This window comes from Peromyscus eremicus, chromosome 2, assembly GCF_949786415.1.
Source record: "Peromyscus eremicus chromosome 2, PerEre_H2_v1, whole genome shotgun sequence".
In the NCBI taxonomy this organism is placed as follows: domain Eukaryota; kingdom Metazoa; phylum Chordata; class Mammalia; order Rodentia; family Cricetidae; genus Peromyscus; species Peromyscus eremicus.
The window spans coordinates 164,981,226-164,993,050 of record NC_081417.1 but is presented as its reverse complement, the minus strand read 5'-3'; the positions used below and the strand labels follow the sequence as shown (position 1 = coordinate 164,993,050).

General features: G+C 49.8%; 1 protein-coding gene across 1 annotated transcript; it reads right to left on the bottom strand.

Moving 5' to 3' along the window:
• Positions 1-6,840: 6,840 nt before the first annotated feature.
• Rnf223 (ring finger protein 223) lies at positions 6,841-10,563 on the bottom strand. The gene is made up of 2 exons (XM_059255585.1): positions 9,632-10,563; positions 6,841-8,238 (listed from the first exon to the last, which is right to left on the bottom strand). The coding sequence occupies exon 2, from the start codon at positions 8,227-8,229 to the stop codon at positions 7,474-7,476; it is 756 nt and encodes a 251-aa protein (XP_059111568.1). The 5' UTR covers positions 8,230-8,238; positions 9,632-10,563; the 3' UTR covers positions 6,841-7,473.
• Between the last annotated feature and the right edge of the window lie 1,262 nt (positions 10,564-11,825).

The following is an 11,825-nucleotide window of genomic DNA, read 5'->3' as shown; positions in this document are numbered from 1 at the left end:
CCCCAGGCAACTTTATTTATTAACATACAAATAAAATCACATTTCAGTACAAATAAAATATCACCATATTCTGTTCTGAATTTGCTAACAAGGAAAACTGCTGTGGGATGGTCTGTATGTCAAGTGTGTTGCTGATTGGTCAATAAATAAATCACTGATTGGCCAGTGGCCAGGCAGGAAGTATAGGCGGGACAAGGAGGAGAATAAAGCTGGGAAGTGGAAGGCTGAGTCAGAGAGATACTGCCAGCTGCCAGGATGGCAAACAGCATGTGAAGATGCCGGTAAGCCACGAGCCATGTGGCAAGGTATAGATTAATGGAAATGGATTAATTTAAGCTGTAAGAACAGTTAGCAAGAAGCCTGCCACGGCCATACAGTTTGTAACCAATATAAGTCTCTGTGTTTACTTGGTCGGGTCTGAGCGGCTGTGGGACTGGCAGGTGAGAGAGATTTGTCCTGACTGTGGGCCAGGCAGGAAAACTTTAGCTACAGAAAACTATAACTATCTAATCTTCAACTCCCTCAGAGACCCGAGAAGGAAATAATATTAACTGAGTAAGGAGGAAGTGCAAACAAACAACTTCCAAAAAATGTGAGAAATGACAGAAATAGTCTGGACAGTCACCCAAGGTTCCTCTGCAAAGTTGGGTCATCCATCTTTGGCCTACAGGCCTAGCATATCTGAGAGACTCATCTGTGAAGCAGGATTTTCTAAAGAGCTGTCCTACCTTGTCTTGGCAAGGTTCAGCAGTCCTTTCTTTGTGTTCTGCTTGTCCATTTTGGACAGCATACTGTCAGCAGTCAAGGCAAGGGCACTTTCTTGCCCAGTGGCTAACTTTTGCCACAATGAAAGTAAACCCCATATGGAGTTTCTTCAATGCCCATTACCTTCTCTGAAGTAGATTGGTGCTGCCAGGAGCAGACATGTCTCATAGTCATAAAAAAAATCTATGTTATTAAAACATCTTAAATGCCACATTCTGTAGATCTCTGCAGTGTTTGAAGATGACCTGTCTATCTAAAATATATATCTGCTCTACCTTGAAAACATACTTAACATGACTACAATGACTAACTACTAACTTACATTTCTTTTATCCTAAATAGCTGGTAATAACTTTCAAGGATTAGCAAATTGCATTACACTGTTAAATGAACTGTATAGGTACAATACCTTGAACAAGATTAGAAATATATGTACAGTATTTTCTAACAAAAATCAATCTCAAATTTGTATCAATATACATAATTTGTATACAATATACAAAAATCCAATTCAATATAAAATATTTAAAATTAGTAGTTGCCTTTTCAATAATCTACCTTTTTATCTTATCAAGGAATGGCTGTTCCAGAGAACTAGAAGCAGCCCAACACAAAGTAATTAGTCTCTGGACCTGTAACATTCCAGTTTCTTCACAGTACTGCAGTTTTAATTCATCAATCAGTCTCTGTGGATACAGCTTCTTTCTAGAAGTTCTCATTCACAGCTACTACTTGTCCTGGCCATTGCAGCAGTGAGCAGCACAGGGACCTGGAAAGGAGAGTAATGGTAGACAGAGACACAGGACTCAGAGTTTACCTTAGGAATTGACAATTTTAATTTTTCCCATTCCTATGCAGGATGTTGTCCAGGCTCTTCCTAGCTTTCACAGTCTCTCCCTGCTAGCCTCGTAAGGCCATGAGGTATGAGGGAGCTCCATCAGCCTAAGGAACCTAGTGGGAAGGCCCCGTGGGGCTTCTGAGAAAAACTGGAGATGGTCTTTTATCAGTGCCCACCTTGGACTCTTATCCTCTGGGGTTGGGACAGGGGACCAAGGATGTTGGATAAGAAGAGATGTGTTGTGGGAATTCATTCCACCAATAGCTTTGGGGTACAAGCATCGGGGTGTGGCTTCTGGTCTACAAATGTGACCACTTAAGAGGAGAGAGAGAGGGTCATGCTCTCTCTTGGGCGTTGGAAAGCAGATTGCAGTTGGTCCCCATCAGCCTTGAAAACAGAAGCTGGATCAGCAGCGGATCTGCAGCACATCTACCTTGCTTTGTATTAGTAAGTCTGTTTTCCCAATCACACCCCTTAATAAATTGATACATATCTATGGGCTCTAGCCTCAGAGATGAGACATCAATGCAGCCATGCTGAAGATTCCATCTGTTCAGACAGACACTATGGCAGCAAGAATGCCAACTCCTTTACTCCTTGCTTCTAGGCATAAAAGAGGGCCCTGAGAAATGGGTGACTGTGTATGTGTGTAGCTCATAGAACATATGGGCAAGCTGATGTAAAGCACTGTCTCCTAGAACAAGTGCTTCCAATAATGGCCAGAACTGTAACTTGCAGTTGAAGGTGGCTGTGCAACATGGCTGAGTACCAGATCCAGGCTCAGAAGGAACTGAGGTATAGTGATGACCAAGTGAGCCTGGTGGGTAACAGTTATAGGTCAGTGTGGTTAGAGTTCTCAAGTTTATGCTGAGCATGGGGAAGCCCTAAGCTAAGAGTCCCCAATCCAACTCTACTGGATTTGGTGGCTTCCATGTCCCTTAACATATTTTGCACAATCTAAGCCTAGGCTCTTCTCAGTTCACAAAAGCCATGTGTTCTGGTTTCTCTCTCTCTCTCTCTCTCTCTCTCTCTCTCTCTCTCTCTCTCTCTCTCTCTCTCTCTCTCTGTCAATTGACACAAGCTGAAAGGACCAAGCAGATGCCATAACAGGCTGCTCAGTCTTCTCTCAGAGATAAGACCTCAATTTCAGTTTCCTGAGATTTGAGGAAGCAGTTTCTGAGAGGGCCATGAACAAAAGACATAGTCTTTGCAGTAGCTCCCTTTCTGCATGTACTCTGACCGCTCAAGGTTCAGCCAATTGTTTACTGTCTGGGACCCCTCACCAACTTAGAGCTACATGCATGGGTCAATGTGAAAGCCTGGGCCACTGAGTCAGCTCCCACAGTCAGTACATGCTAGGCCAGCCAGCCTCCGTGGCAGCTCAAGGCAAAGCCTGGGACTTGTTCAGGCCTGCCCCAAAATGGATAACTGTAACCCCCAACTAACCCTAGCCAATTAAAAGTTACTAACATGTTTGCCATTCGCATAAACCAATCCTGAGTCTGTTCCTATGTAGTCCGTAGACCCCAAGCCCCCCTTGCTTTAAAAACCCTGCCCCATTGCTACTCAGAGTCTCTCCTGCTCTGCTGCTATGCCAGATGGATGGAGGGTCCTGAATTAACGAGTAACAATACAAAGACTCTTTGCTTTTGCATCGGATTTGGTCTCTTGGTGGTCTTTCAGGGACTCTGGGTACAACAAAGCTACATTCATTTGGCAAGAGAGAACCTCAATTGAATAAATGCCCCTGTAGTGTTATAGCTCTGAGGGGAAAGCTTTATTGAGAAGGAAAAACATAGGAGAGTGGCTGCCTCTGCTCCAGTGAGAAGCAGCAGAGAACTGAGCAGAAGATGGGCTTTATATAGGGTTTCCGGGGGAGGGCAGAGCTTTCCAGGGTATCCTGGGATTGGTGGGATTTCTGTGGCCTGATCTTGGGGCAAGCTCAGGAATTGGTGGGATTCTTTTTCTTGACCCTGTTCTTGGCTTGGGGTCAAGTCAAGGTCAAGATGTTCTTTCCTTGGCCCTTTTATCGTACAGCTCCCCACCAGATTCACCAGTAGATAAGTCTGTGTGAGCATTTTTCTGATTGATGTGGAAGGGCCTAGGCCACTGTGGGTAGTGCTGTTCCTGGACAGGTGGTCCTGAGTAACATAAAAAAACAAACTGCCAGTCTAGCGGTGGTGGTGTATGCCTGTAATCCCAGCACTCGGGAGACAGAGTCAGGTGGGTCCCTGTGAGTTCAAAGCCAGCCTGGTCTACAAAGCTAGTTCTAGAACAGTCAGAGCTGTTACACAGAGAAACCCTGTGTCAAAAACAACAACAACAAAAACCCAAAATGAACGAATGAGAGGGGGGGGGAAGGGAGGGAGGGAGGGAGGAAGGAAGGAAGGAAGGAAAGAAGGAAGAAAGTTGAGCAAGCCATAGGGAACAAGCCAGTAAGCAGCATTCCTGCATGGTCTGTGCTGTTCCTGCCACCAGGTTCCTGCCACCAGGTTCCCGCCCTGACTTCCCTTCATAATGCACCATAAGCTGCAAACTAAAATAAACCCTTTCCTCCCCAAGTTGCTTTTTGTCATGATGATTGATCACATAAATAGAAGCCAAAATAAGACACCATGTTCTCAACTTCAGACCTAGATCTGCCCAGCTCCAGAGCAGCTTCACTTACACTCCCACTCATGGCCTTCCTGACCCAAATCAGCTTTTTGTATTCAGTGGTACCTATTTCCTTCCCAGGCACAGATTCTCTCCTCCTGCAGCAAGGGTGGAAGCAGTGGAAAGTGTAGGTCCCCAGAAGTCCCTAAGAGTGACTTTTCCCAAATGGAACTCAATGTTACCAATCTTGCCCTCCCTTTCCTTCCCTGGGTACCTAAAACACTTGGGGTCTCTGTCCCACTCCAAGAATTCCCTTGCCTCTCCTGTTTGACTCTGATCCTGAATCATCAGTCCCTCCAAGTGATCACTTTTTGCTCATCTCTGTGTCCACCCACGAGGGTCCCAGCAATGCGTGTTTCTCATCCGTGAACTCCACAACCGAGCAGGGGCTCCAGCTCACTGCCCTGGTACCAGGAAGCACTGGCAGTAGAGCTTCAGCGGGCTCCACTGAAGAAGTCCAGCAGGATCCTGGGGACATCCTAAGTTTCCTGGAGGAGATGAGCTTGGTTCACAAGCAAGTCAAAGCCAGTAGTGAGTAGTGTTATTTCAAGTGTGACCGGGATGGGCCACAGGGATCCATATAGGTCTAACAACCCCAAGTGGCCCTCACAGGACTGGTATCGGACGTACCAACAGCACATAATGTTCTGGTTGACTACATACGCAGACTCGGGAACCGCACAACACAAACTCCACTAATCAGAGGCCTCTCACCTCTTCCCCCCTACGAATCCACCTCCAGACTCACCTTTGCCCGCTGGCCACTCCCCCAAAGAGCCACCCTCCTCTCTGGGTTCCGCCTCCTCCCTGACCCCACCCCGGCATCCAGTCCCCCCCCTTGCCTCCCTTTGGGTCCCACTGATCAGCGCCTCCCCATTTAGGCCACGCCCACCTAGCCTGCCACCCCACCCCACCCCCAGCTCTCTGGTCCCCAGGGTTGGACTGAGACACTGACTTCTGGAATAAGGACCCAGTTGGTGCCGAGCAACGACCACCTCCACCAGTAGCACGGGAGCCGGCCACCTTTCAGATTGAGGCTGGTTGAGGAAGACTTGCATTCTGATGCGGCGTCCGGTAATCCAAGGCCAGAAGCTGCGACTGCGCGAACGGGTGGAGAGGGGAGGCGCCAGAGTGCAAAGGTGAACTGGCACCAGGTCTCTTCCACAGAGTGAACACTGGGAGGAGCAAGAGTATTTGAATGGTGCCTTTTGGGGACAGCCACAGCCCTGGACCTGAGCGGTACTCGGCCCGTGGCATCTTGGGTGCCTGGGGAGTCTCGACAGGGATCAGGACCGTGCACCAAAAGAACCTGGGCGCTACAAGTGGCGAGAGAAACCCAGGGTGCCTCTCACTGATTGACCATGGCTAGAGCTGTGGAAGGCATCCTAGGCGCCTGCTCCTCAGTCCAGATAAGCCTGGGTTCCAGCAGTGGGAGGAGCATTTGGAGATCCCAGTGTCCTGGCACCACCCAGCTGAAATGTGGTTCCAGGACTGTGACAAGTGACTACATGTGGACCTGTGCGAGTCGACCTGTGTGTGCCACAATTCTAGACACTGTATGGTCTTGTGTGTGGCCTTAGCGACAAGGATAGGCATAGTTTGAGCTTGAAATGACCTGTACTTTAGCCCAGCTTCCTGTGTCCTGTCCTTTAACCCTACATGCTTCAGTGTGGTCTGGGATCTGGTGCTTGTGATGATTCAGCATTGTTTTGGTCCCAGTGGATAAGGCTTGTGGAATGATGGCACATGTGAGATGCTCATGTGACCATATAGGCATTCTCACATGCCTGGCCCTCCCAGGGATATGGGTGTGGCTCCACCTGTGTGCATCACTATGTGTGACAAGATGCAGTGTCACTAGCCCATGGGACATGGAAGAATCTTTCCCCATCATAGGTAGTCTGTGGCTTTGTGGCACCTTCAGTAAAGTTCTCAGTTCTGTATCTACTGGCACTGGAGCCAGGGGTGTGTTGGGGTCCCCCCATCCCCACAGCGGGACCCAGATTCTCTAGGACCTCCCTAAACCTCCTCCCTGCCCTAGCCAAAGGCACAGCTGGTAAGAAAGGGAAGTACCTGGGCCTTGGGGTCAGAGGTGAGGAGGCTGAGACCTGCCCAAACTGGAACTGGCCTGGGCTCCCCTGGCCACACTCAACCTGGTAGTACAGGATTCCTAGGGCTAATGGCAGAACCTGGGTGGTTGTGAGGTGGGCAGGGCTCTCCCTGATCCTCATGATATTAAACTTTGCTATTTCAGTATCCAGGCTGGCCCAAAAAAGGCTGGGGGCGGGGTGTCTGCTAGAAGTCCTATGGCCTATAGCGTTTCATGCCACCTACTAGTTCTCAGCTTTATGGTGTTGGGTAGCAGCCAAGTCAAGAGTTGTTCCCACCCTTCTGAAGCCAGGAAAGATTGAGTGTTGGTTCCTGCCCCCCCCCCCCCCGCCCCTGTCCCCAACTTTGGTCCTACTGTGATCCAATCAGGTCACCTGGGTGGAGGCTGGGTTGTGGGGATGTGGAATGGGAGACTTTCTAACAGGACAAACTGAATGGTGAGGGATGGAGAGGGAGTACACAGAGAAACAATATTCATACAAAATAATTTATTTTAAAATGTACCATTTATAATGGCCAGAGACAGCTGGCAAGTTCCTGCTGTGGCATGGGCAGAGGTGTCCTGCCTTTTCATTTTCACTCTTATTAAGAGAACTAGCTGCTCAGCATCCCCACTGAATGGAAGGGTCCAGCCCTTCCTAGAGAAAGGAACTAGGAAGGACCCTGGCAAAATGTCTTAAGAAAGGATGGGGGGGAGGAGGATTGGGAGGAGAGGAGGGATGGAAACTTCAGTCAGGATGTAAATGAATAAATTTAATTAATTAAAAAAAAAAGGAAGGAAGGATGGCAAACTCCTGCCTTTTGGCAATTCAGTATGTTTAGGAAGGTCAGGGGCCTAACCAGACATTCCTGCGCTCCTTTCCCCATCTGTACAACAGGGTCAGAGGGCAGTTTCTAGGGCCTTAGAAGCCTGTATTTCTTAGAGGCTTTGAGGACTTTTTTGTCCCCATTGGCACATAACCCTAGAGACTGAGGGACACATATGTGTCCTTGGTTCTGGGGGACTAACTTCCAAAGCTGCTGTGTTCTTGACCTATGTAAGTCAGGATCCATCCATGGAGCAAGTGGGATAACTGGCCTGGACAAGTGTTGAGCCTAGTTGTTGGCTAGGGCCCAAGAAAGCGGGCATCGGTAGTAGGAGTGAGAGTGGCAGTGGCTGCAGGTGGCCGGTTGATGCAGCGCAGATTTCCAGTTTTGAGTGCGCACTGCACCGGCCACAGCACCACACAAAATAACACCAGCAACAGCACAGAAACCAGTGCTACACGACGCCAGTCTCCAAATCGTGCCCAACATCGGGCCAGACAGCCTTGGTTGGGTGCAGGGTCCTGGACAGGTGCAGGTAGGGTGGGCTCAGCTGGTTTGCTCAGGCCTACATCCACACACACAACACCACTGGCCTCTTGGCCAGAAGTGGTGGGCAAGGGGCGGCAACATAGTTTGGTACCCTCAAGCCACACAGACTCCTCCCTCTGTAGGTGCACTGGCATCTTGGCCTGTAGCTGACGACTGGTGCGCAGTGCAGGAGCCCCAGCGGCAGGTACAGTTGTGGGCTGCCGGCAGAACGGGCAGGGTACAGCTTCTCTGCCAGGACGGCCTGCAGGTTGAGCAGCTGCTAGCCTAGCCAAACACTCAAGGCAGAAGACATGAGTACAGGAGAGCTCCTTGGGTGTCTTGAAGATGTTGTCATAGCCTGAGAAGCAGATGGAACACTCTAGTGGGGAGGCCACCTTCTCTGAGCCAGGAGTACTGGGGGATCTGGGGCTGCCAACTGGGCCAGGAGACCTGGGCACTGTGGCTGTGGAGCTGCTCTGGTGGTGGGGTGGCATAGCTGTATGCCACACCCGCTGGCCTGATGACATGATTCTGAGCTGTGGAACAGAGACAGGCCATCATGAGCTGCCCTTTTCCTAGAAAGTCAGCCTGTCACACCTCCTCTTCTCTTATCCAGCATCAGACCCAAAGATTCTAATGAAGGACACTATCCACCTGTAGGTACCTCCAAAATCCCACCCATGGCCAAACTATAACCTATCCTCTTCCGTTCATTACAAGGTCAACAATCCCATGGTACCCCAGGCATGGACAATCTAGACAGGGTTCAAGAATAGAAGCCATGTGCTAGGGGTTGTCAACATGATGGCTGAACACCTGTTGCCCATCCTTACCCCTGCTGATAATAAAAGTGGCCCACTGCAGCTACTATTTATGTCTGTGCTCTGCAAGGCTGAACACATGCCACAGAATACTAACAGTTCCATCTGGAGAAGGCAGTTCCAAGGTGGAGTGACTTAGCTGGGGTCTTCTGGACCTGAACCAACTGGAAGCTGGGCTCTGGCAGGCTCATGAACTACCTGTGGCTCTGGATCAGGTGGAATGCATTTGAACTTGGTCCCAGTGTGGGTCCCTGATTTGTATGGTATACATCTGAGTTGCCAGCACATATATAAGGATTCTAGGGTCTCTGGGAGAACAGCTGGGCCCATAAATCTCTGAGAAACAGGGAGGGTCTTAATAGAGGCCTGAAGTTTTTTAACAGCTGCAGCCTGGACTCTGGGGCCAGCTTGTTTGGTAGGGATAGGGACTAGTGCCAGAGACCAGGGGTTAAAAATGCTCCTTAGCCAGCCAATGGCCAGAGGAGTGAGGCTGCCTCAGACATGCCCATGCACAAACTTGAGCAGACAAACACACACACACATATAGATACACACACACCTGCCCTGTTCTGCCAATATCAGAGTCATAGTTGCCTGTCAAGGAGAAGGTGGGATGTAGAAGATCCAGGCCTTCTTTGGCAGCTCACCCTACTTCCCTGAGAGGAATCCTAGAAATTCACCGACTGCTTAGTACTGTTCACTAACCTCTCCTCGGCCGGGATGCTACTTCAGGAGCCATTGGCATCCTGACCAGAAAAGGGTATTTCACTACAAAAGCCTTGGCTTTATAACCCATGGAACCCAGCAGCCACAGCAGAGATGACCCCTCTCCCTGCCTCACTGGTCAACCCCAAGTGGGTGAGTAAGTAAAATGGCCCAAGGATTGCTGAATCATCACTGGGTCTATGTGAATCAACTGACATCACTGTGATATCATGGGGGCCCCAACCTTCTGGCATTTGATGTCACTACTTCCTGGATGCAGCAGTGATCTTGACAAGGGCTATCATCCCCCAACCTGTGCTGCTCATAGGACTGGTTCCTTGGCACTAGGCCTCACCCCAAGACTGCATAGGTGAAAGGTGAGTACAGGCTGAGCTGGCCTTACCTGGTAGCTGGGAGTCAGCAGTTCCTGGGCATGATCCTCTTCACTGGCCACAGCAAAGCTCTGTGTTTCTAGGCTGACCAGCTCTAGCAGAGCTTGTTCCCCCTCCTTTAGGTTCGGCTCAGCCTCTGCTCCACTTGGCAGGTGTTCCTCCACAGGCCAACAGCCAACAGCCTTCTTGTGGTACCGGTTTAGCTGGCGCACCTCTTCTGTGTGTATGTGGGAATGGGAGGTAGGATGTGTGTGTTCATCCAAGAGCTGGCTGACTGAGACAGGTGTGAATTCTCAGGCCATGAGCTTTGAAGCAGGTTTATTTATACCCTCCAGATAATGGCAGCTGGGGGTGTGGCCCTGAACACCCTGAACACCAGAGATTGGCTGGTCTCTCCCTGGCAGGCTCAGAATGGGTGGGGAGCCAGGAGAAGGGTTAGAGTCGGGATGGGTCTAGGATCAGCACAGGCCTCTGGTCTTAGGACTCCAGACTGAAAGTAGATGCTCAGGTACTCAGACAAAGCCCCTATCCTTTGGAAAGCAAGTGTGCCCACCTAGTCCCAAGTGTACTCAGAAACCCTTCACTGAGCTTAGCACATACTCAGACACAGCCCAATTTGCACTTTTCTGCCCCATCTACCTATGCCCACCAATGTCCTCTGCTGCTTCAGCACCCTACTGCCTTTGGGGAACTCCTTGTCCTAGAGTCCAGGAAGTAGGGGTGAGAGATCAGGGCTAGGCAGGCCTGGGCAACAGCCTAGATGGTGGGCCAAGTTAAGAATATTAGAGATGCTGGGTGGAGGTGGTGCACACCTTTAATCCCTTAATTTAAACTCAGAAGGCAGAGATGGAACTCTGTGAGTTTGAGGCCAACCTGGTCTACAGAGCGAGGTCCAGGACAGCCAGGGCTACACAAAGAAACCCTGTCTCAAAATACCAATAAATAAATAAGTAAAATAAAATACTAATAGGGACCCAGGCTGGCTACAAAAGATTGTGGATACCTGCTTGGGCACCGTTTGTCCCATACTTCAGGAAGGAAGTCCTTAGCCTTCAGGTGTTCTTGGGAAGATGGGATCTCAAGAAGCTTGGACCAGGTGACACAATAGAAGAAAGTGTTGGTCGAACAGTTGGTGGGCAAGGAGCATCTAGGGTTGGGGCAAGAAGTGCCACACTGGAGTGGGATGGACTAGAGACTGTGAGCAGTCGTATAGGCAGCCTCTGGCCTGCCCCAGGTCCATTGGGCTGAGATCTTCTTGATGACCAGACTCAATAACCCCAGTGGTCTTTTCTCTTCTCCAACCACTTTGGTCAGGCCAGGTTCTTCCCTGTCCCTGAGGTTTAGTTGTCTTCTGGCCAAGCACAGTGAATTGTGGGGTCCTGAGATGGGAGCTTCCACATAGGCCTGTGGGGAGGGTATGTTGCTGGGAGGGATCTCATCACGGTGGAAAGAATGGCTGCCCTCAGGTACTCAACCAAAAGTACCCACTGAGCACCCAATGGTCCAGATCCCAGAAGCTGCCACAATTTTGCTCCTAGATGTCTTTATGATCAAGGCCAGCTTCAAAAGGAGCTAAGATATGGGGGATTGTGGGAACCTGGGGACAATGTCTTATCAGAAGAAGGGAGCCTAAGCTCTAGAAGGATTGAGGCTCTCCTGATTAATTCTATAAGTACTAGTAATCAAAAATGGGGCTCAGGGAATTAGGGGCTCAAGGGAAAATGGAGGTTCAGAGAGGAGGTGGGTACCTAAGGAGGGAGATGGAGTCCTTTGAAGGGTCCAGAATTGTAAAGGGCATGAGTGTGCTGAGGGAGAGTTGCTAAGGGCCTAGCCCAAGTGTTCTGTATAAAGTATGACTCTGTGTCACATGCTGTCTCTAGGAAGCTGGAGTCTCAGATGTTCTGGGAACAATCTTCAGAGGGATCCTGGGGATATCTAAGCTCTGAGGTCACCAAGGCTACCCAGTGAACAGTCAATGTCCAGAGGCAAATATGCTGTGAGGCCTTAGGAATCTATCAGGCTTCTCACAGCCTTGGCCTTCTCCCAGGCCTGACCTCAGGGGAGTCAACTCCCTGCTGACAGAGGGACCAGGTCTTGGAGGAGTTCCAGCCAATATAGTAAGAACTCAGACTACACTGTCAAGGGCAGTAAGTGGGGTCCATCTTGAACCTATCCTAACCAGCAGGCAAGTGACAGAAATCACCA